The following is a 21,215-nucleotide window of genomic DNA, read 5'->3' as shown; positions in this document are numbered from 1 at the left end:
TTATGGGGTACAAGCCATGATGTGTATGCGCAACCTCCTGATTTTAGAAATGGGTTATGTCAGAATGCCAGATGCAGGGGAGGGCACCAGGATGAGGTCTCTTGTTATCTGGTGTGCTCTCTGGGGCATTTGGTGGGCCGCTGTGAGATACAGGAAGCTGGACTAGATGGGCCTATGGCCTGATCCAGTGGGGCTGTTCTTATGTTCTTATGTTCTTATGTTCAGTGGGCTCCATTTCCTAGTCTATGCATGTTCTCTTGCCTGGATGCATGTAAGAAAATGCACTGAGTGGGAGTGGCTTCTGCTGTTACAGTGCTGCCATCCAACCTGTGCATTCATGGACCCTGAAGACAAACTCTGGAACATCTGAAGAGGCCTTAAAGGACCAAGTATTTCCCCAGTTTGACCACAAACGTTTGAGGGACACTTAATGTTTACACTTCAGTCTTCTTCACAAAAGGTTGATGCTAGCAATATTCTTTCATATTAATATTAGAGTTTCAGTATTAAATCATTATTTAACCACAACTATAATGCCATGCACTAACCAGCTCCATGCAAGTCTAACTGCACCCATAACAGAGGACTTGTAAATGCTAAAAAGTGGGAGAATGTATGATTGGAAGTTTACATCAAATTTGGAAGGGAGACTCAGTAAGGACTTCATTTCTCTTAGAGCCACACTGGTCTGTTCTGGGTGGACCTGGTCATCTCTGTGTCTCAGAATTGGCCTTTGATCTCTGGGCGCTGAAGTTTCATGCTAGAAAATGGAATCACAAACATATAATTAAAGAGAACATTAAAATACATGCTTGTCCAACTGGGGAGCTCAGAGTGGCAAGCAGCATCGAGATCTGACTGACAATCCAGTGTTATCCCTGGTAAACCATCTCATGCTACACAGTCTATGGAGAGCGTATTGCATGCTCTGGTGGTGGTGAGGCCAACTTTATGACCTGGGAGAGGAAGCTAAAAATATTTTATATTTAGCCAGTGCTTTTTTTGTGGAAAAAAAGGTGCAGGAACTCACAACTTGTTAATCTTTTATTTATTTATTTATTTTTAAACCATTTTTTATTGGAGAAATAAAAATTTTTTTATGTGCTTCCCCCCTAAAGATGAACTTACTTCTGAGTAGACATGCATAGGATTGGGCTGTCAATCTCCACATCCCCTTCCCCCTAGCTATTTTTTCTACACATGGGGAAAAATACTGTACAGGTGCACTTGTAGCATGTAGTGTGGCACTACTTTGAAGAGAGGAAGCAGTGAATGGATTCCGAAAAATGGCTTACATGAGTTCCATGTAGTAAAATTACTCTAAGTAACTGTGGGAGTAAGAACAAAAAAGGAATTCTTACACGAGAGGGGTCCTTAGGTGCACATAGAAACAGCTACTTTTGCAAACAAGCGATTAAATATGGTTTAATTCAGGTATCAGAATACTCTGTATCTTTGGGAAGGCGCTTGGCATGCAATTGTATGTTCTCTGCTGCCCTGAGCAGCTGCTGTGCATTGCTGGAGAGGAGCTGCAAACGTTGGCTGGCGGAGGGCATGCTTGTGGGGGAAGGACAAGGAAGATCTCTGGCAAGGCTGGACAGCATGTTGTACACACGTAGAATCCCTTTTCACCTGCCCTTAGCATGTGAAAACGGGTGCAGATATATATCTCTGCCAGGATTCAGAGCCCAATCCTAGGTATGTCTACTCTGAAGTAAGTCTCGTTCTAGTGAATGGAGCTTACTTCCTGGAAAGTGCCTAGGATTGCAGCCTAAGAGCCCAATCCTCTGCATGTCTACTCAAAAGTCCACTTTAGTGAATGGGGCTTACTGTGGATAGGATGGCAGCCTTAGAGTCCAATCCTGTGCCTGTCTACTCTGCCTCTGTTTTGCTCCCCCCTCCTGGAATGCCTCCGAAGGGGAGGGGCCCCTGCAAAAAGGTGCCGGAACTCCGTCCCCCCGCGTTCCATTAGAAAAAAAGCCCTGTATTTAGCCCTCCAGAGGCCACCTGGCCATCAGTGGGCAAATATGCACATAAAGAGAGTCAGGATGATACAGTGCAGTGGTTCCCAAACTGTGGGGTGGGGACCCACCAGTGGGAGTGTTTTGTTGGTTCGTGAAACTGACAGAATACATTAGGCCAGTGTTTCACAAACTGTGGGTCGGGACCCACTAAGGGGTCGCGAGCCAATTTCAGGTGGGTCCCCATTCATTTCAATATTTTATTTTTACTATATTAGACTTGATGCTACCATGATGCTGATGCATTTGGGGAAACATTACAGATCTGTACTTTGAACAGGCTTCTATGTATAGGCTTTTAACAATGAGAATGGGACTTACTCCTGGGTAAGTGTGGGTAGGATTGCAGCCTAGGATGGTGAAAAATTTTCCTGCTCGATGATGTCACTTCCGGTCATGACATCACTTCCAGTGGGTTTTAACAGATTCTCATTCTAAAAAGTGGGTCCTGGTGCTAAATGTGTGGGAACCACTGCATTAGGCTATGTGCATAAAGGGTTACATAAGCTGCTACGGGGGGGGGAGCACTGCTGCCCCATCACCATTACAGCCACACCCCTTGGCATATCTAAATCAGGCAGCAGCTTCAGTTCTCTAAAAAGTTTGAGAACCGCTGGTGTAGTATTTTGGGAGTGGGGCTTGGTTGGCAACCTTCAGCCTCGAAAGACTATGGTGTAAGTCTACAGCACCCGGTATTCCCAGGCGGTCTCCCATCTAAGTACTAACCAGGCCTGACCCTGCTTAGCTGCCAAGATCAGATGAGATTGGGCATGTCCAGGTTCAAATCCCTGCTCAGCCATGAAGCTCCCTGGATGACCTTGGGCCAGACACTCTCAGCCTCACCTACCTCACAGGGCTGTTGTGAGTACAAAAAGAGGGAAGGAACTATGTATACAACCCTGAGCTCACTGGAGGAAGGGGAGATAAAAAATGTGAAAAATAAATACATAAAGGAAAGGACAGCTATCGAAACTGATAGGTTATTGACGTTCCCAGTGTGTTTCAAATAGCTATTACTCAAGAGAATGTTCTTGTACAGAACAGGTATCAATCAACTTCAGTCACCTCAGGACCTGCCCCTCAGACACTGAGCAGAGTGTATTTGACCTCTAACTTTTTGTTTCAGCCCAGAGAAATGTCAGACATTCCCAGTGAGAAAATCTACCAGGAACTGGACCCCATTCCAAAGACGATGCTCTCTTCCTGGGGACGGAGAGGTGCGAGACTTCGCAGGGCCGCTCAGAGATCTTGCCCTCCTCTCTCCTCGCTGACCATGTGGGTGGCTGGAGATGGGGGTGAGCGGGAAGAGAACTACCGCTATCATCGCCTGATGGGGAACCTCGTGTCGTCTTCGGTGTCGGAAGATGACTTGCCTCCTCCTACCTGGTACGAGGTTCCAAGGGACCAAGCCGTGGGCCCCCCACCTGCTCCCCCACTTCGATATCTGGCTGACGGCATGATCATGGCAGAAGGGCATTCCGTGCCCCACCTCACCCTTGACCATGGCTTGCAGAGGGCAGAATAAAATCAAACATCCGGCAATGCAAGGCCGAGGACTGACCTGGTGTCCCCTTATTCACTCAGCGATTAGCAGTGCTATGACATTAACCTTCCCCCCCTCCCCTTATATGTTGATGGTAGATTTGGGATGCCATTAAGGTTGGCAGAGTGGGAATCAGGCAGATCTGACTCATGGAGCACAATCCAAGGGAAGCTCCCCTGTGTAAAGATAAGACTTATCCAAGAGAACTTCCACCTGGACAGTGTCACATCCTAAACTGAGGCTGTCTTGGCATCAAAATGCCCTTCTCCAGTCACAGAACTTTGCCAGGCTTTCTAATTAGATAAGATTAGAAGTTCCTTTCCATGCAAAGATCTGTCTTCCATGCAGGGTTGTTGCTAAAGGGAATGCAAAGCACTAAGTTTTGCAGGGAGCCTCACCGTGGCTTGCAAGCGGCCTCTCAGAAGCCTCTCTGAGGTGTGGGGAGGTGCATGCAGCCCCTCAGTGCCTTAGAACACCCCCCAGGCATGACTGGAAGGCACCTCTGGTCACGTCCAGGAGGTTTGGTGAGGCCATCCAGGCATGGGTTGGGACTAGTGGCATGTCAATCTGTGGGTCCCAAACTCACAGATAAGGAGGACAACCTGATATCTCTGAATACTAGTTGTTAGGGGCCAACAGCGAAGAAAATTTGTTCCATGCCATGCATGTGGGCTTCTCTGCTGGGTTCCCAGTCCAATTCTGAGAGAAACAGGATCAGATCCTGAGACTTGATGGATCTTTAATCAGGGCTCTCATGTTCACCTCATTCTGTGCATGTGTAGCCCATGTTGGCAACCTTCAGTCTCGAGAGACTCTGGTATCGCACTCTGAAAGGTGGTTTTGGAACATTGTCTAGTGTGGCTGAAAAGGCCGATTCGGGAGTGACAATCCCTTCCACACTGGGAGCAAGTGCAGTCTGTCCCTGGTCTGTCTCCCTGGCTATGGGCCTTCCTTCTTTGCCTCTTAGCCTCAGACTGTTGGCCAAGTGTCTCTTCAAACTGGGAAAGGCCATGCTGCACAGCCTGCCTCCAAGCGGGCCGCTCAGAGGCCAGGGTTTCCCACTTGTTGAGGTCCACTCCTAAGGCCTTCAGATCCCTCTTGCAGATGTCCAGCCCATCTGTATGCAGTATGTGTAGCCCAGGACCTAGGCAATGGGCAGCTTGGGGACATTAAAAGAAACACTCCCTGATTATCACACTCTTCTTTTTCCAAGATCAGTGAAGAGGTTCTAAAATTCTAATTAAGGAGAGGAATACCTGCTCTGGGATTTCTTGACACGGAAGAGGCATAGCTTGCTTTTAATTGGCCTTTGGGGTTGGTAGCTCCCATAACTTTATTTCAGAGCATCACAAAAGGTAATTGGGCAGCAAAGGGTGAGGGATGTCTTGAGGGACTCAGTGAAGTTATGGCCAAGTCTGATCACAAAGTCCTAATTATCTACTTTGAAATCAGCCCTGCTGAACTTTTTTTTTGGTGGGCATGCTTCAGGTTGTGGCTTAAGGTGATGCTTTTCAACCACTGAAGCTGGTTTTGGGGTCAGAAAGACCCCAAAATTTCAACTAAGGTGGAAGCAAGGAGGCAACTTTATGTTCATAAAGTGAAATCAAGCTCCACTTATTTGACCGGTACATGGATTGTGCTCAGGGTGTGACATTATTGAATACTAAGGACAATGTACTGCAAGTTCAAACATTGCCCAAAAAACCCTGATAGGCTTCAAAAGACAACAAAACCTCATTCCAATATGTCAGATTGTTCTGAAATAAGAGGCATTTCTCATTGGACATGGTCTTTCAGAATGAGCAACATCCTTTGTCTTCTATGTCTTCATCCTTTGTCTTTGTCTTGTATGTCTTCTTCTATCCTTTGTCTTTGATGTCACAGAATCGAGAGGAATCAGTAATTGTCTGTGTTATAGAGATGTCATGCCCTGGAATGTGGGTATCCATTTTGCTTTCAGTGCGAGTCAGTGTGGTGTAGTGGTTAGATTGTTGGACAGAGGACATCTTGGGTCCAAATTTCCTTTGAGCCATGAAGCTCATTGGTTGATCTTGGGCTAGTAGTCTCTCTCACTCAGCCTACCTTACCTCACAAGGTGGTGGTGTAGAGACATGCAGGAGAACCAGAAATGTAAGGTTGAGTAACACTTAAATTCAGGGTATCCAAGAATGAGTAACACTTAAATTTAGGGTATCCAAGAATTAGGGTATCCAAGAATTGACTGAGCATGTTCAAGAATCCTGTTGTCCTGATCTCAGCTTGTAATTCCTGGGCTAGCTTTTATGGTTCATATTTTTTTTTGTTACCATGTTCCTGTAAGGAGTCCATAGACATTTGTTCCCTAAGGGGACTGCACCTTTTAAGAATATTCTGCAATCAAGGAAGCTATCTTTGCTGAAGTGCCTAGAAGCAAATGCCTTATTTGTGGGCTCATGCCATTCTTCATCCCTGTCTCTTTGGTTGACCGAGGACACCTCATCACTGAAGAGAGAGAACACCATCAGTGACTGGCCATCTTGGCCTTACTTTGGTTATATTTGGTCATCCTGCCAGGTGAGCAGCCCTGAAATTTGTGGGGAATCTTGTAAGCAGCATCCAACCACCTTCCACAATAGGGCAAGAGAACTCTTTCATTATGGGTCGGCACTGCAATATTTTGACACTCCTACGGTGAAGCAGACTTCACAGTTTTAGGTATGTATGGCATATACGTAAACAGACTGTCCCTTTACAACAGCATGCTTACATCTGTGTACATCTTGTAGTGTACATCTTGTAGTGTACACTAGTGTAAAGACACACACACACACACACACACACACACACACACACACACACACATTCTATTCATAAGCCAGTGGAAAGACTAACACACCCACAGTTCATTTCTTCTGTAGAATAATAGTACATTTGAGTAAGAAGGCATCTTGAAGGTCATCTAGTCCAACCCCCTGCTCACTGCAGACATCTACTGCCGCATCCCTGACAGGCAGCCATCCAACCTGTGCTTGAAAACCTTAAACAATGGAGAGCCCATGAGCATCCACAGAACACACCCAAACAATTCATGTGTTGTGCAGTGTTGCATTTTAGTGTTTAGTGTTTAGTGTTGCATTTTAGCAACAGCACCCTCTGCTGGACTTTTTGTTGCTTTACTCCTCATTTCATCAGCTGGAACAGGGAAGGACTGAAAGTTAAATCCTGTAGCTTTAAAAAGAATACATTTCTGTGGATGTGTGTTTAGGGTCAGGTTGTCAGGGTGGTATTAACATGGACTCAATTAACAGGATTAACAATGGTCCTCATTAACAGGACTCAAACTACATCAGAGTTTAAGTCTGTGCGTGTCTGATCTACTTATGTCCGCATATCCTTATTTTAATCGCATCAGATCCATCTTAATTTTGTAGCAGAATTATTGTGTTTCAGTGTCTTGCAGGCAATTGAACAAATAACAAAGCTTGCTATTCAGTGTGTTTTATTCCACCCCCCCCCCCAAAAGTGTATCTTAACTTTAATCTTGACTTTTTCATTTAAAGTAATGGGATTGAAGTTAGTCACATTTATTTGTTTCATTGATTTCAGAATTGCTCAGTCAGGCTTCTCTTCCATTAGATTCAACCCAGAATATCATGTCATAGATGACCTTATTTCAGGCTACTTTCTTTGATTTGGATTGCAAACAGCCTCGTGAATGAATTGATGGCAGGTCGGAATACACATACTGAAAAGAAATAAGTACTGTAAGAACATAAGAGCCCCGCTGGATCAGGCCAAAGGCCCATCTAGACCGGCTTCCTGTATCTCACAGTGGCCCACCAAAAGCTTCAGGGAGCACACATTTATTCAACACAACCCTCCACTCTTTAATGTTCAGTTCTATGCAATTCTAGAGTGAGGAGCGAGTGTGTTAAGCCTGCTTTAATACTGCTGCAAACACAAACTGAGCAGGTCTCCTAAGTTCCACTTCATCAGAGTAGCTTCAGTTCCCAAACCCACTTCAATACCAGGTTCCAGCCGTGGACTGAGTTGCCAGCTTTGAACTTGTCCTTCTAAGCAACCTAGTTTGCTCTGCTGCAATCAGCTTGCCTGATGGTCGGTTTTAGCTCCATGCCACAAAAAGCTCCAGCAGCTGATTGCTAAGGAGCAAAAGAGCTGGTCAGCCTGTTTTGAATTCTTTTTCTGCTCAGTTGGCAATGTGATTGGGAACGTGGTCAGGGGCCAGAAGAGATTCCCCCTCCCACACATGCAATTCAATAGCTTCATCGCAGGTGAAAATTCCACCAGGGAATTCCCCCCCCCCATGATGGCTCCCCCTCAACAGCACCTGACACAAATTTCTGTGTATGGCAGAGGAACAAGCAAACCCAGGCGGACATCCTCTAGGGCTCAGTGACTTTAGGATCCTACTCCCAGCTTCTTTCAGATTCAAAGTGGTGGTTCTTGCTTTGTGCTTGGTTTAGGATTAGGAGAATTAACAGACTGTTAATCCCCACATGATTCTGCTTCATTGAGGGAGGCCCTGCTCCACATCCAAAGGTGGTGGGAGGTCCTTCTTAGTTGTGGCCCCCAGTCCGTGGTACGCTGGGAGGCTCACCTATCCCCCTGTTGGATGACGTTTAGACATCTGAAGATTATTTTGGTCCTGCACGCCTGAGGCCGTGAGAGCAACTGAAATCTTGTCTTCTTTTTAGGTCAGTTATCTTTATTTCTTTTTAATTTTTTTTTAATTTTTTTTAAGTCATTGATGTTTCCCAGTTAGTTTTTTTAAAGTCACTCGTGAGCCTTCTTGGTGTGTCTCCTGCCATGGAAGAAAAAGGCAGGATAGCCATTTTGAAATAAAAATAATAAGGTGATCAAATGCAATGCAGTCCACTGTGAGCAGACTAGACTGGACTAGAGAGGACTAGAGAGGCCTAGACTAGACTGGACTACAGAGGCCTTTGGCCTGATCCAGCGGGGACCTTCTGATGTTCTTATGTTCTTAATGCTGAGACTCATGCAGTTCGTTATACTAATTTATTTCTTGTTGCAGAAAAGACCAGACTTCCCCCTCCATGTCTAACACCAATTTATCAGTGCAGGAGTTCTTCCTGGTGGGTTTTCCCTCGGACCCTTCCACCCAGTTGCTCCTCTTCTTCCTGATTCTGGCCAACTACCTCATCACTCTCAGTGGGAACTCCGTCATCATCTTCATCACCCTCTCGGACCATCGCTTGCAGAGTCCCATGTATTTCTTCCTCCGCAACTTCTCCTTTGTCGAGATTTGGTTCACCACCGTCACGGTACCCAAACTCCTGGCTGGCTTCCTCTTGGGCAGCCACAGCATCACCTTTGCTGGTTGCATGGCTCAGTGTTATTTTTACTTCCTCTTTGGGGCAACCGAGTTCATACTTTTGGGTGTCATGTCCTTTGACCGCTACCAAGCCGTGTGTAACCCACTCCGCTACCCGGCGCTGATGACCGGGAAGTTCTGCCTTAAGCTGGTGTGTGGGGCATGGGTGGCAGCTTTCTTCAACATCCTCGGGCCGCTCATTATTGTCACCAACCTTCCTTATTGTGGCCCCAACGTCATCAACCATTTCTTCTGCGACCGCACTCCACTGGTGAACTTGGCTTGTACAAATATAGAGTGGGTAGAGAACATGAACCTAGTGCTGGCTGGAGTGCTGATCCTGGGATCCTTGGTGCTGACTGTCATCTCCTATGGCTTGATCACTGCCGCTGTCTTGAGGATTCCTTCCAGGCAAGGTCGGCACAAAGCTTTCTCCACCTGTGCCTCTCACATGGTGGTGGTCACCATCGTCTACGGTAGCCACATCTTCATGCATGTCCGCACCACCCATACCTACACGGAGAGGGTGGACAAAGTGGTCGCACTCATGACTAGTGTGGTGGCCCCATCGCTCAACCCCTTCATCTACACTCTACGCAATGAGAAGGTCAAGGAAGCCCTCCGAGATGCCGCGCGGAAGAGAGGATTATTCTGTAATGAAGAACTAAAGGGAAACAAGAAGGACTTTCATACTATGTAGCTCATGCTACATTAACAACCCAATCTTAACTAACTTTCCAGCACTGATGCAACCATGCCACCAGAGAGGAGGCCATGTCACAGAGGCCTCCTTAAGGTAAGGCAGTATTTGTTCCCTTAGCCCGGGGCTGCACTGCAGTTGCCGCAGTGCTGGAAAGTTGGTTAGGACTGGGCTGTCTGTCTACAATCCTAAGTCAATTTACCTGGGATTTAGTCTTACTGATTGCAGTAGGACTTACTTCTGGTATGCATACTTCTACACAGGGGCTAGCACTCTACCTTTCATATTGATCTGGGATATTTTTGAATCCCTTTCTCAATTTTTATAATTTGTTTTAGACAATTGTAAATGAATTGTGCTAGATCAGTGTTTCTCAACCAGTGGTACAGGTTCCTCCAGTGGTCCTTGAGGTGGTGTCTGGTGGTGTTCATAGGACCCCTGCCATCCAGCAGCGAGACCAGGAATGAAATGCAATGAACAGTGGTAGGAGGCTCAGCTCCAAAGCGTGCTTGAAAAAGCCTTCCCATTTACCTTGAGACTCTTACTGGTGTGGATTGTGTCACATCTGGCCTCCCAACCCAGAAGTAACTGGCAATGATGTCATCGTCAGTTATTTCCAGTGGTACTTCAAACAGGTGGACCACGTGAAGTGGTACAGCAGAGGACAAACCTTGAGAAACACTGTGCTAGATGAAATGAGCTAGACTTTGAAACAACATAGAGTCATGACCAAATCCTATGGGTGGAACACAAGTTCCGCTGATGACAACTGCTGCAAAAGTGCCGTTAAAGTGCTTTCTGGCAGCAAGCTCCTGAGATGCCAGCGGGAAGGCCAGAACCTTCCTGTGTGCATAATTGGCTCCCCCCCACCAGCCGGAGCAGGTAAGCTAACAGGAGAGGGGTGTAACAGGGCGAGGAGACGTGAAACAGCATGGAGGAGTGGGGGGCTATGGGGGGTGAATCCAGCGGTGATGGTATGTGCAGGATCCTATCCCCTCAAGCAGCGGGCTCCCTGTCCCCTTTCTCTCCTGGGCCTCGTGCTAGTAAAATTGCTAGTGCAGTTTCTTAAACTGTGGGTCAGGACCCACTAAGTGGGTCACGAACCAGTCTCCGGTGGGTCCCCATTCATTTCAATATTTTATTTTTAATCTATTCGACTTGATGCTCCCATGGTATGTGACTGCATTTGGGGAAATGTTACACACCTGTACTTTTAACGGGTTACTGTGCATATGCTTTTGACAATGATAGTAAATGGGATTTACTCCTGGGTAAGACTGCAGTCTAGGATTGTTAAAAACTTTCCTGCTTGATGATGTCACTTCTGGTCACGACATCCCTTCTGGTGGGTCCTGACAGATTTTCATTCTAAAAAGTGGGTCCCAATGCTAAGGATTTGAGAACCACTTTGGTAGTGCATTGCTGAGAGGAGGCTTGTGAAGGGGATTTAAATCCCCTTTCTGTGCCGAAGCCTCACTGGATTCAGCCTGCATGAGGGAGGGGGGAAGGATTGGGCTGGAAGTTTCAATAGAATAAGATGTAGTAAGAGAAGAAACTCTCCAATGAAGAAACATGAAGTTGATGTCTTTATTGTTCTGTGTAGTCTTAGTGTGTTGGCAACCTTCAGTCTCGAAAGACTCTGGTATCACGCTCTGAAAGGTGGTTTTGGAACAGCGTCTAGTGTGGCTGAAAAGGCCAATGCGGGAGTGACAATCCCTTCCACACTGGGAGCAAGTGCAGTCTGTCCCTGGTCTGTCTCCCTGGCTATGGGCCTTCCTTCTTTGCCTCTTAGCCTCAGTCTGTTGGCCAAGTGTCTCTTCAAACTGGGAAAGGCCATGCTGCACAGCCTGCCTCCAAGCGGGCTGCTCAGAGGCCAGGGTTTCCCACCTGTTGAGGTCCACTCCTAAGGCCTTCAGATCCCTCTTGCAGATGTCCTTGTATCGCAGCTGTGGTCTACCTGTAGGGCGCTTTCCTTGCACGAGTTCTCCATAGAGGAGATCCTTTGGGATCCGGCCATCATCCATTCTCACGACATGACCGAGCCAACGCAGGCGTTTCTTAGTGTCTTAGTGTGGTGTGACTATGAGGGGTGTGTGTCATGACAAGCTTCTGAGTCTCAAAATGTACCACTCTGCCACTGCTGTTCACTGTGGGCAGTCAAACATTTCCTTATTCAGTGGCTGCTGAAGACTGGGAAACATCTGTACTTGGATGTGCTCCAGGCACTTCTGCATCTCTGGCCTGGGAACCTGAGCAGGCTTCCAGATGCGCCACTATGGTTAAGGGTGGGGAAATCAACCAGATAGTTTCGTCCCATGCTCTTTCAAATCCCTTATCCAACCGCTGCTACAGCCCGCTGTGGTTCTCAATAAATATTGTGTCTTTCTTTGTCGTCGTGCTTCAATTTGCTCACATTTCATTAACCCCATACTGCAGATGGAGAAGACTGAGGCTGTGCGGGAGTGGCTGGCCTAAGACCACAGGCTGGGCTCAGGGCAGAGCCAAGAAGTGAGCCAGGGAGATCCTCTTAGCTGCCACACTGCACAAGGTTTCACTTCTCAGTTAACAAGAAAAGATTGCCAGGGGTAAAGTGGATCCTGGGACCTGATCCTATCTATGTGCTTTCACAACCCTGGCAGCCCATTCCTAAAGGGCTGCCTCATTGGCACAGTGCATGTTCCTCTGGGACTGGCAGAGCTGTAAAGCATGCGCTGCCAGAGCGCCAGCAGGAAAGCCAGAGCACAGAGGTGGCAGACACTGAATTCCAACCCCCTTCCCAGGCCTGATCCGCCTTCCTGGGTCAATGTGGACTTCAGCCAGCTATTCAGCTGGAGCAGGTTGAGTTGACTTATAGTGGCTGCTGGAGCTTCCTCTGGGCAAGGGGATAATTGTCTCCTTACCCCAAGGAGAACTCCAGCAGCCCAAACTCCCCTGTAGGATGCAGTAGAATCTGTGCTCCATGCACCACCACACGGAGGGAGAGATAGAGGGTCAAAAGAGTTAGAGATCCAGGTCTTAAACAGGAATTTAAAAGGGATGGCACTGAACAGGATCCTACAAAGGGGGGGGAGGTGCAAGTATACAGTGACAGATACTAATAAACCTCCAGATGCGACTGGAAGGCGCTTTTGTTCACATCCAGGAGGTCAGGTGAGGGCCTCCAGCGCTGGTCTGGCACTTGCGCTGAGACAAATCCGCGGCTGCCCCATCTTTGCGGATAAAGAGGCCCCGCCTGCATAGAGCCTTCCAAAATGACAGCCAGTGTTTCTCCACTAGTCAGGGGACGAAAAGAAATCCATGTTCACGCATATCCCATCATCAGAATCTTGACTGCCTCCTGACATTTTCTCTCAGTGATAAATCTACTTCTGTGTCCCTTGGAGAGCAAAAAATGTGAACTCTCTCAGAGGTGCTTTCCAGGCACTTATGAGCAGATTCTGTTTTATTCTGACATCACCTCAGAAGCTCCTGATTCTTTGGTAAGTTCTCATCCCGCACAGGATGTATCCCTTTGAATTCTCAAGCTCTTCTTCATCAAACCCATTTTGCAAAGCCCATGTGAGCCAGCCACTATGATCAAAACAGAAAGCTCTGCTAAGTTGTAAGTATAATGTGGAGATGTTGATACGTCTTACAGAACCATCACAAAGCATGGCATTTATATATGCACTGTCAATAGCTGGTAAAAGATAAGATGGTCCATATGAAGCAAGGAAGATATGTGGTCCTTAACTATTGTTGGACAAGCGAGTAGGGTTCCTAACCCTCAGGATGTGTAGAAATGTCTAAAACAATATTCATATACATAAGTTCCCTTTAATCCCTGGCTTCTATTTCCTTACCAAATAAATCCAAGCTTCTCTGAGCTATGGATCAATGGAAGGAAATTGTGCAAAATAAAATCAAGCTAGTATGTTGGATAAAAATTAAGCAGATGTGGCTGATTTTGTGGAATATTTATGACTGAATTTGGATGTCCTGGTTACGGGTTTGGGTTTTGAGAGGTTTGGAATGCTCCCACAACTGAGTTTATGCCACTAACAGTGCAATCCTATGCATGTCTAATCCAAAGTAAGTCCCACTGTGTTCAGTGGAGCTTACTCCAGGAAGGTGTGTTAGGATTGCAGTCCCAAATCTCATTTGCAACTCCAGTTTCTAGTTGGGCTGATGTGTCTGTGGTCAGATGAGGTACATGTTTCACATGTTGTGTGGCAGTGCCCCCCTGGTGCTTTTGGGTTAGTGACAGGACAAGCCATAAGTGGGAAGGCGGGAGGAATGGAGAATTTTGGGGTGGGGGACCTGGGGGTGGGAAGGATGAGGGACAGGATGAAACTGGTGTCAGTCATGCACGCAGAAACAACTCTTTTTTGCAAGACCTCCTGCCCGTTTTCTCTCTTCATTGGCATAAATCTGAGGCAGACTGAGGGTATACAAGAATCTAAGTAAAAATATTTTCTATTTACCTCCCATTTGCCTTCAGGCTGCCCCTTCGTCCCACCGTAGCTTGCTGTGCATGACTTTTTGGCATGTACACATGCCACATCATGGTGAGGGATAGGATTGGGCTCTCAGAATCAAGCCATAGCCATAAGCACAGTGATTACCTTCTAGGATAATATACAGTGTAATTCTCGGGCTTCCGAGCTAACAATTAAGTCTCTGCCTGGTGCACAATTCTCATGAGAATTGGACAGTCATTTTAAGGAAGTGAATTCATTTAGTTAAGAGGCAGATCAGATGTATATTTACATGGGAATAAATAAGTGAGATTTCTTTGTGGCATGCATTTTAGTGAAGGCTAAATTTTGCTATAAGGTGCAGCTTGACCCCTTTGGTCTGTCGTGATCCCTATTCCCCATTTTATATTTCACGTTTTTAAAGGATACATATTCTAATTTTTCCTGTTCCATTTTTTCCCCAGTCACTTGGTCATTCCACTTTTCATTCCAGCTTTGCAACTACCCTCAGTTGAGGGTGATTCCCACAATCACCATTTGTCCACTGGACAGAAGTTCTTCATTAGAGGGTTTTCTTCTCCTGCCCCTTATTCCTACTCAGAAACATGTGAGGGCACCCTGTGGGAGAGTTAGAACAGACAAAAGAAAATATTTCTTTACCCAGTGTATAATTAGTCTGTGGAACTCCTTGCCACAGGAAGTAGTTATGGCATCTTGCCTAGATGCCTTTAAGAGGGAATTGGACAAATTTCTGGAGGAAAAGTTCATCACAGGTTACAAGTCACAGTAGGCATGTGCAAGGTAGAGGTAGGCTGCCTCTGATTGCCACATGCAGGGGAGGGCACCGGGACACAGGTTGTGTCTGTTGTCCTGTGTGCTCCCTGGGGCATTTGGTGGGCCACTGTGAGATACAGGAAGCTGGACTAGATGGGTCTTTGACCTGATCCGGTGGGGCTCTTCTTATGTTCTTAAGGGGTACAATTATGAAAATGGACTGCCAAGAGGTACGCAAGAGAAAAAGGTTGGGAATCACTGAGTTCTGCTATTGAGCAAATACTAAAAAGGCAGAGACCTGTGGGGGCACGAAGCCCAGCTTGAACTTATTTGGCAAATGTTGAATCTGCCATTAGGGCCAAGTTAAAATTCAAAGGGAGCAGGCTGATTTTTTTTTTTTTAATGAGAAATTGGGGATTTTCAAACTGGGGCGTTTGTTTCCTAAGTTATTTTTCATTCCTAACTGTATCCCTGCTCATGATGGGATCTCACTCCCGTACAACTTCCTGGGTCACTCTGTACTCTGGGCCTGAGTTTACCATGTTCTCTTTTATATACAGAAAGAGGTTTATGCACTGGGCAAAGACAACCATTTGTTGCTCGGTGTGTTTATTTTTCACTCATGTCATCATGCAGTCAAGGCATCAAAGTATGGCGGCTGAGTGCCAATTAGCTACTCTTGCAAACACACCTTGCAAACACACTCTGGTGTGTGAGTTTGCAGTTCCCAGAGTGAGAATGGAGGGATGGAGGGAGTCCAGAGATGCATAATGTCTATAGTGTGAAGATGAAAATGTTGCATATGACACTTGTTAAATTTTATGATGGATGCATGTCATCGTATGTATTCGTCCTGTTCATATAGGAACATTTCAAGGAATTTTTTTTTTTTTAAATGTGACAATGAGGAATACTTCTTCTACAAATGATAACAGTTTGAGAAACACTGCTGTAGATCAGGGGTGCCCGAACAACGGCCCTGGGGCCACTTGAGGCCCTCGAGGCCTCTCAATGCGGCCCTCAGGGAGCCCACAGTCTCCAATGAGACTCTGGCCCTCTGGAGATTTGTTTGAGCCCACACTGGCCCAACGCAACTGCTCTCAGCTTGAGGGCGACCGTTTGACCTCTCGCAAGAGCTGTGGGATGAGAGCTCCTTCCACTGCTTGCTGTTTCACGTCTGTGATGCAGTAGCACCAGCAAAGGAAAGGCCAGCCTTGCTTTGTGCAAAGCCTTTTATAGGCCTTGAGCTATTGCAAGACCTTCATTCATTCATATAAGTTCATCTTTAATATATTCATTTAAGTAAACTTACGTAAATTTATTCAAATTTTAAATGTAAATTAATTCTTTTTTCCCCGGCCCCCGACACAGTATCAGAGAGACGATGTGGCCCTCCTGCCATAAACTTTGGACACCCCTACTCTAGACCACCACTCTCTTCTCCTCCAGATTTCCACTCTATCCCCATTTTCCTTTCCCAGTCCCGGAACGGGTAGAAAACATCACCAGCTAAAGGGGGAGCATTGGACACTCTTCCTTAGGCATCAGAAGAACTTAGGGCAGAGGTTCTCAAACAGGGGCATCGCGACACCCCAGTTGGAGAAACTCTGAACCCTATACCCATAAGGGATGGAGCGACCTTGACAGCTGCACCAGCGCTCCTGTAATCGTGCTGGCACTGAGGACATAGGGGCTAACTTTAGATTCGACAAGGCCTGCAGTAGCCCCCCAGTTGTGTTTTTTTGGTCACAAAATTGGAAGTGGATTGCACAAGCATTTTTGAGCAATTCTAAGGTGTAGGCAGGTTTGCCAAGGCCCCGCAGGTTTCCCCCACCTTCTGAAGTGCACCAGCAGGCCTTGGTAAGTCTAAAATTAGCCCTGATGTCCCCAGTGCTGGCCCAGTTACAGAAGTACCTGCACCACTCCCTGCCCTTCCCCGCAAGGACTTACAGTGGCCCAAACTCTCCCGGAGAGTTTGGGAACCACTGCCTTAAGGTAACTCAGCCATTTCCGGAAATGATGAGTGATGCCAGCTGAGCATCAGTGCCCCCCCCCCCCAAGATCATGTGGCGCTATTAAGTTAGTAGCAGGGACGGGCCATGGATGGGGAGGAGGAGGAATGTGGAATTTGGAGGTGAGGAACCTGTGGGTAGGGAGGGTGAGGGAGGGGGTAGACCTTATAGTAGTCATGCACGCTGGACTTTTATCACCTCTTTTCAAAACCTCTCTGCTCCTTTTTTCTCAATTTTGTTGGTGCATATTGGAGGACACCCATAGGCAGCCTGAAGGTTTACATTGATCTAAGTAAAAATACTTTTTAATTTATCTCCCATTTGACTTCAGGCCGCCCCTCCATCCCACCATAGCATGCAGAGCATGACATTTTTGCATGGTCCCATGCTAAACCATGGTTAGGGATAGGATTGGGCTCTCAGAGTCAAACCATAAGCACAACAATTACCTTCTAGGATAATATAAGGTATAATTCTCTGGCTTCCTCCTAACAATTAAGACTCACCCTGGTGCATAGTTCTCATGAGAATTGGACAGAGTCATTTTAAGGAGGTGAATTCATTGTGTGAAGAGGCAGATCAAGCTCTCTTAAGTATATTTCCTTGGGAATAGACAAGTGAGATTTCTTTACGGCATGCACTTTGAAGAAGAACTACCAAAGGCTGAATTTTGCTATAAGGTGCTATAAGGTCCTTCCGTCTGTCACTATCCCTGCTCCATATTTCATGTTTTAAGGGATACACACTTTATGTTTTCTGTTCCTTTTTTTAGTCACTTGGTCCCTCTTACTCCTCTTTCCTGTCTGACTCTGATTCTCCTCACAATCTTTGTGATTGTGAACTCACAATCACCATTTTTCTCAGTGGACAGAAGTTGCGATGAGCTACTCTCCATACAGATGCTAATTTCTCCTTGGGCAGCCTGGAAAGCAAGACTGATTCATATCATCACCACCATTGCACTCACTCCCACTCAGTGAACACTCCCTTGATCAATCAGACTCTAACGGGCTACAGCTTGACCTCACGATTCGTCCTGCTGTTTGTCCATGTTCCAGATGCATTTAGCCCTTGGATATTTCTGCAAGAAGTTTCAAATGTCTCCTGCGATCTGAAGTACACTTTCTAAGAAACAAACCTTGTTGAACTCTGTGGGAGTAACTTATGAGAAAAGATGGTTGTGTTAGAAAACAGAAAAAAGAGTTAAATGCTCACTTATGACTAGAAGAACACAGAAGAAGACGGAGAACATCTGGACATTTTCACCAAAGGGAAGAACATCAGAGAAGGTATCGTACGTATGGTGAGAATGGTTGCACAACCAGAGCTAGTCCATGGCTAAGCCCTCCTGGAATCTTTCAAAAGTTTCTACAAAATCACTCATTGAATCATACGGGAGATAGCTTAACATCTGCTCCCTGTTTCTAATACAACTCTAACTCTAACTGTGAATTATGGGTTTTCAACACAATGGCGTCTTCGGTAGAGTTTGTTCCTTTCTGGGGAAAAAAACTTCTTTTGATGGTCTTTGATGAACTTAGGGATGGAAAATCACACCACCTTTGAAGACTTCATCCTCTTGGGCTTTCTGCTTGGGCACGAAGCAGAGATGCTGCTGGCCATAGTCCTCATCATCGTGTACCTCTTGACTCTGGTTGGGAACGCGACCATCTTGATCATCATCTTCACCAGCAGCCGCCTGCACACTCCCATGTACTTCTTCCTTGGCAATCTCTCTGTGCTGGACCTTGCTTTTTCCACAGTGACTGTTCCCAGTTTGCTGAGGAACCTCCTCTCTGGAGTCAAGGCTATCTCTTTTGCAGGCTGCATGACCCAATCGTACTTCTACTTTTTCCTGGGCACCGTGGAGTACTTCCTCTTAACCTCCATGTCCTATGACCGGTATGTTGCCATATGCAGCCCCCTGCATTACCATGCAATCATGAACGGACGTCTTTGTGTCCAAATGGTGTTTGCTTGCTGGTTGGGTGGGTTTGTCTCAGTCCTCTACCCGACCATCCTGATCACAGGGTTCTCTTATTGCAAGTCCAACATCATTGACCACTTTTTCTGTGACAGTGAGCCTCTGCTGAAGCTGTCCTGTTCTGATACACACCTGGTGCAGATCATCAGTTTTTTGCTTTCATCAGTTGTCATTCTCTGCTCCTCAGTCCTGACAGTCATCTCCTATAGTTACATTGTCTCTGCCATCTTGCGCATGCCCACAGACATGGGCCGGAAGAAGGCTTTCAACACATGCGCCTCTCATCTCACCTTGTTCCTCATGGCCACCAGTATCTCCATCTTACTGTATGTCATACCATCGGAGAAATCCACCTTAGGGGCCCGCAAAATCCCAGGATTGCTCAGCAGTGTAGTTAACCCATTTCTGAGTCCTTTTGTTTACACCCTGAGAAATAATTTGGTTAAGGGAATCCTTGGAGCAGTCTGTAGCCACAGCAAGGCATTTGTGGCTCAAAGGATGAAGAATCTATTAGTGAGTCATCCTTAATTTTTTTTTTTTGAATGGGGATCTTGGATATATTGATCACAGGCAGAAGTAGTCTAGACTGAGCTGCCACCCTGCCTGAAGAAGCTAATCAGGATTTGCTGCCTTGGATGGGGGACTGAGAGATTGACAGAGACTGAAGGCTAGTGATGTATCTCTGTGGAGAAGTGTGAAGGGATGTGGAGGAGTGAGCTGGAAAGGACATCTCAATAACATCTTAAGAATCAGTCAGAGGCTGACTGGAAGTGCAAGGCTGGCAAGCCAGGATAAGACTATGAATGGGAAACATCTGGACCAAATGGGGCTTCTATGAGTCTCTCTCATGGAACTATATTTGTTAAAACTCCCACTGAAAAATGGGGCATAAGATCAGTCTGCCTAGATAAACCGCCTTGAATCTATAAGAAAGATTCTCAAGGGTTAGTATTATTTATCCCCACACACTCACACAAAATACAGCAATAAATGAATTCTGGCCATGGTAGCGATAGTTTAAAACAAATGCATACCAATTGAGAAGATGAAATTAAATAATACCTCAGTTAAAAATAAAATGTCTATTAATGTGCTAGCCTATGCACAGGTGCTCAGAAGTACCATAGTGTTCTGTGGGACTGAATGATAATAACAAAAATACAGGTGCTAGGTGAATGCTAGGTAAATATTAATTGGATTGTACTGTTAATGTAACTTGAGCTACACACTGTCCATCAGGCAACACTTGAGAAAGATGATAGCTTAGACCAGGGGTGCTCAATAGGTGGATCGCGAGGCAAAATGAGTAGATCGCGGAGTGCTGACCCCCCCTTCAGGTGCCTCTGGGAGGAAACGCCGGGAGTAAGGCCCATTGTACTCAATGGGGGCTTACTCCCAGGTAAGTGTGACTAGGATTGCAGCCTCACAGCCTAATCCTAGGCATGTCTACTCAGGAGTAAGTCCTGTTATACTCAGTGGGGCTCAAGGTACACCAACATACATTGTACACATAAATGTTATATGTTATGATGGTGCAAACATTGTAAAAAAAACTCTGGTAAATCTCCGGGCCTTGCTGGGTTTCAAAGTAGCTCTCGAGCCAAAAAAGTGTGAGCACCCCTGGCTTAGACCAACATGTGCCCTGTTATCTTAGTTTGCCTCATCTGAGCCTTGTGCTTCCTCTCCACTTAGATCTTTTCGGGAAAAAAATTTTCAAAGGCTGATGCAAAATTCCTGCAACATAAGAACAGAGGAAAAGCCCTGCCGGATCAGGCCAAAGGCCCATTGGTCCAGCTTCCTGTATCTCACAGTGGCCCACCAAATGCTTCAGGGAGCACACAAGACAACAGACACAATCTGCGTCCCGGTACCCTCCCCTGCATCTGGCAATCTGAGACACTCTACCTTGAAAACCAGGAGCTTGCACATATCTACTATGACTTGTAACCCATGATGGACTTTTCCTCCAGAAGATTCGATTATTGTGGGTGATAATTGTTTTAATACAACATTTGGGGGGATTTTAACAAATTGACTGATAAGTCTCCTTGTAGAGCCAATGGGCCCAAAGGCAGCACAGAAATGAATTAGTTGATTGATTGATCTAGTAATTATGTACATCAGCATATCCAGTTTTACAAATCAATATGAATAAATATCTTCAGTTAAAACATGTTGCCGCCTAATTTTGCAAGCTAAGGAAGATCAGCCCTGATCTTCCAGACAATCTTCAAGAATCACAAAGAAAAGCAGTTTTTGTGCTTCCTTTATTTTTCCCATTAAGGCAGTAATTTTCAACATTTTTCTTCCCATAGCACACTGACCTCTATGGTCTTCTCCAGGCGTGTCCAAAGTTTTTGGCAGGAGAGCCACATCAGCTCTCTGACAC

General features: G+C 46.1%; 2 protein-coding genes and 1 pseudogene across 2 annotated transcripts; 2 read left to right on the top strand and 1 right to left on the bottom strand.

Moving 5' to 3' along the window:
* Window positions 1-2,698: 2,698 nt before the first annotated feature.
* On the bottom strand, window positions 2,699-2,817 carry LOC136654561 (5S ribosomal RNA; annotated as a pseudogene).
* A 5,804-nt stretch (window positions 2,818-8,621) lies between these two features.
* Window positions 8,622-9,599, top strand: LOC136653641 (olfactory receptor 6M1-like). Its single transcript, XM_066630531.1, has one exon. The coding sequence runs from the start codon at window positions 8,622-8,624 to the stop codon at window positions 9,597-9,599; it is 978 nt and encodes a 325-aa protein (XP_066486628.1).
* An 8,786-nt stretch (window positions 9,600-18,385) lies between these two features.
* Window positions 18,386-19,354, top strand: LOC136653640 (olfactory receptor 6J1-like). The gene has a single exon (XM_066630530.1). The coding sequence runs from the start codon at window positions 18,386-18,388 to the stop codon at window positions 19,352-19,354; it is 969 nt and encodes a 322-aa protein (XP_066486627.1).
* The last annotated feature ends 1,861 nt before the right edge of the window (window positions 19,355-21,215 follow it).

Source organism: Tiliqua scincoides, chromosome 5, assembly GCF_035046505.1.
Source record: "Tiliqua scincoides isolate rTilSci1 chromosome 5, rTilSci1.hap2, whole genome shotgun sequence".
In the NCBI taxonomy this organism is placed as follows: Eukaryota; Metazoa; Chordata; class Lepidosauria; order Squamata; family Scincidae; genus Tiliqua; species Tiliqua scincoides.
This window is presented reverse-complemented; position numbering and strand designations above follow the sequence as displayed.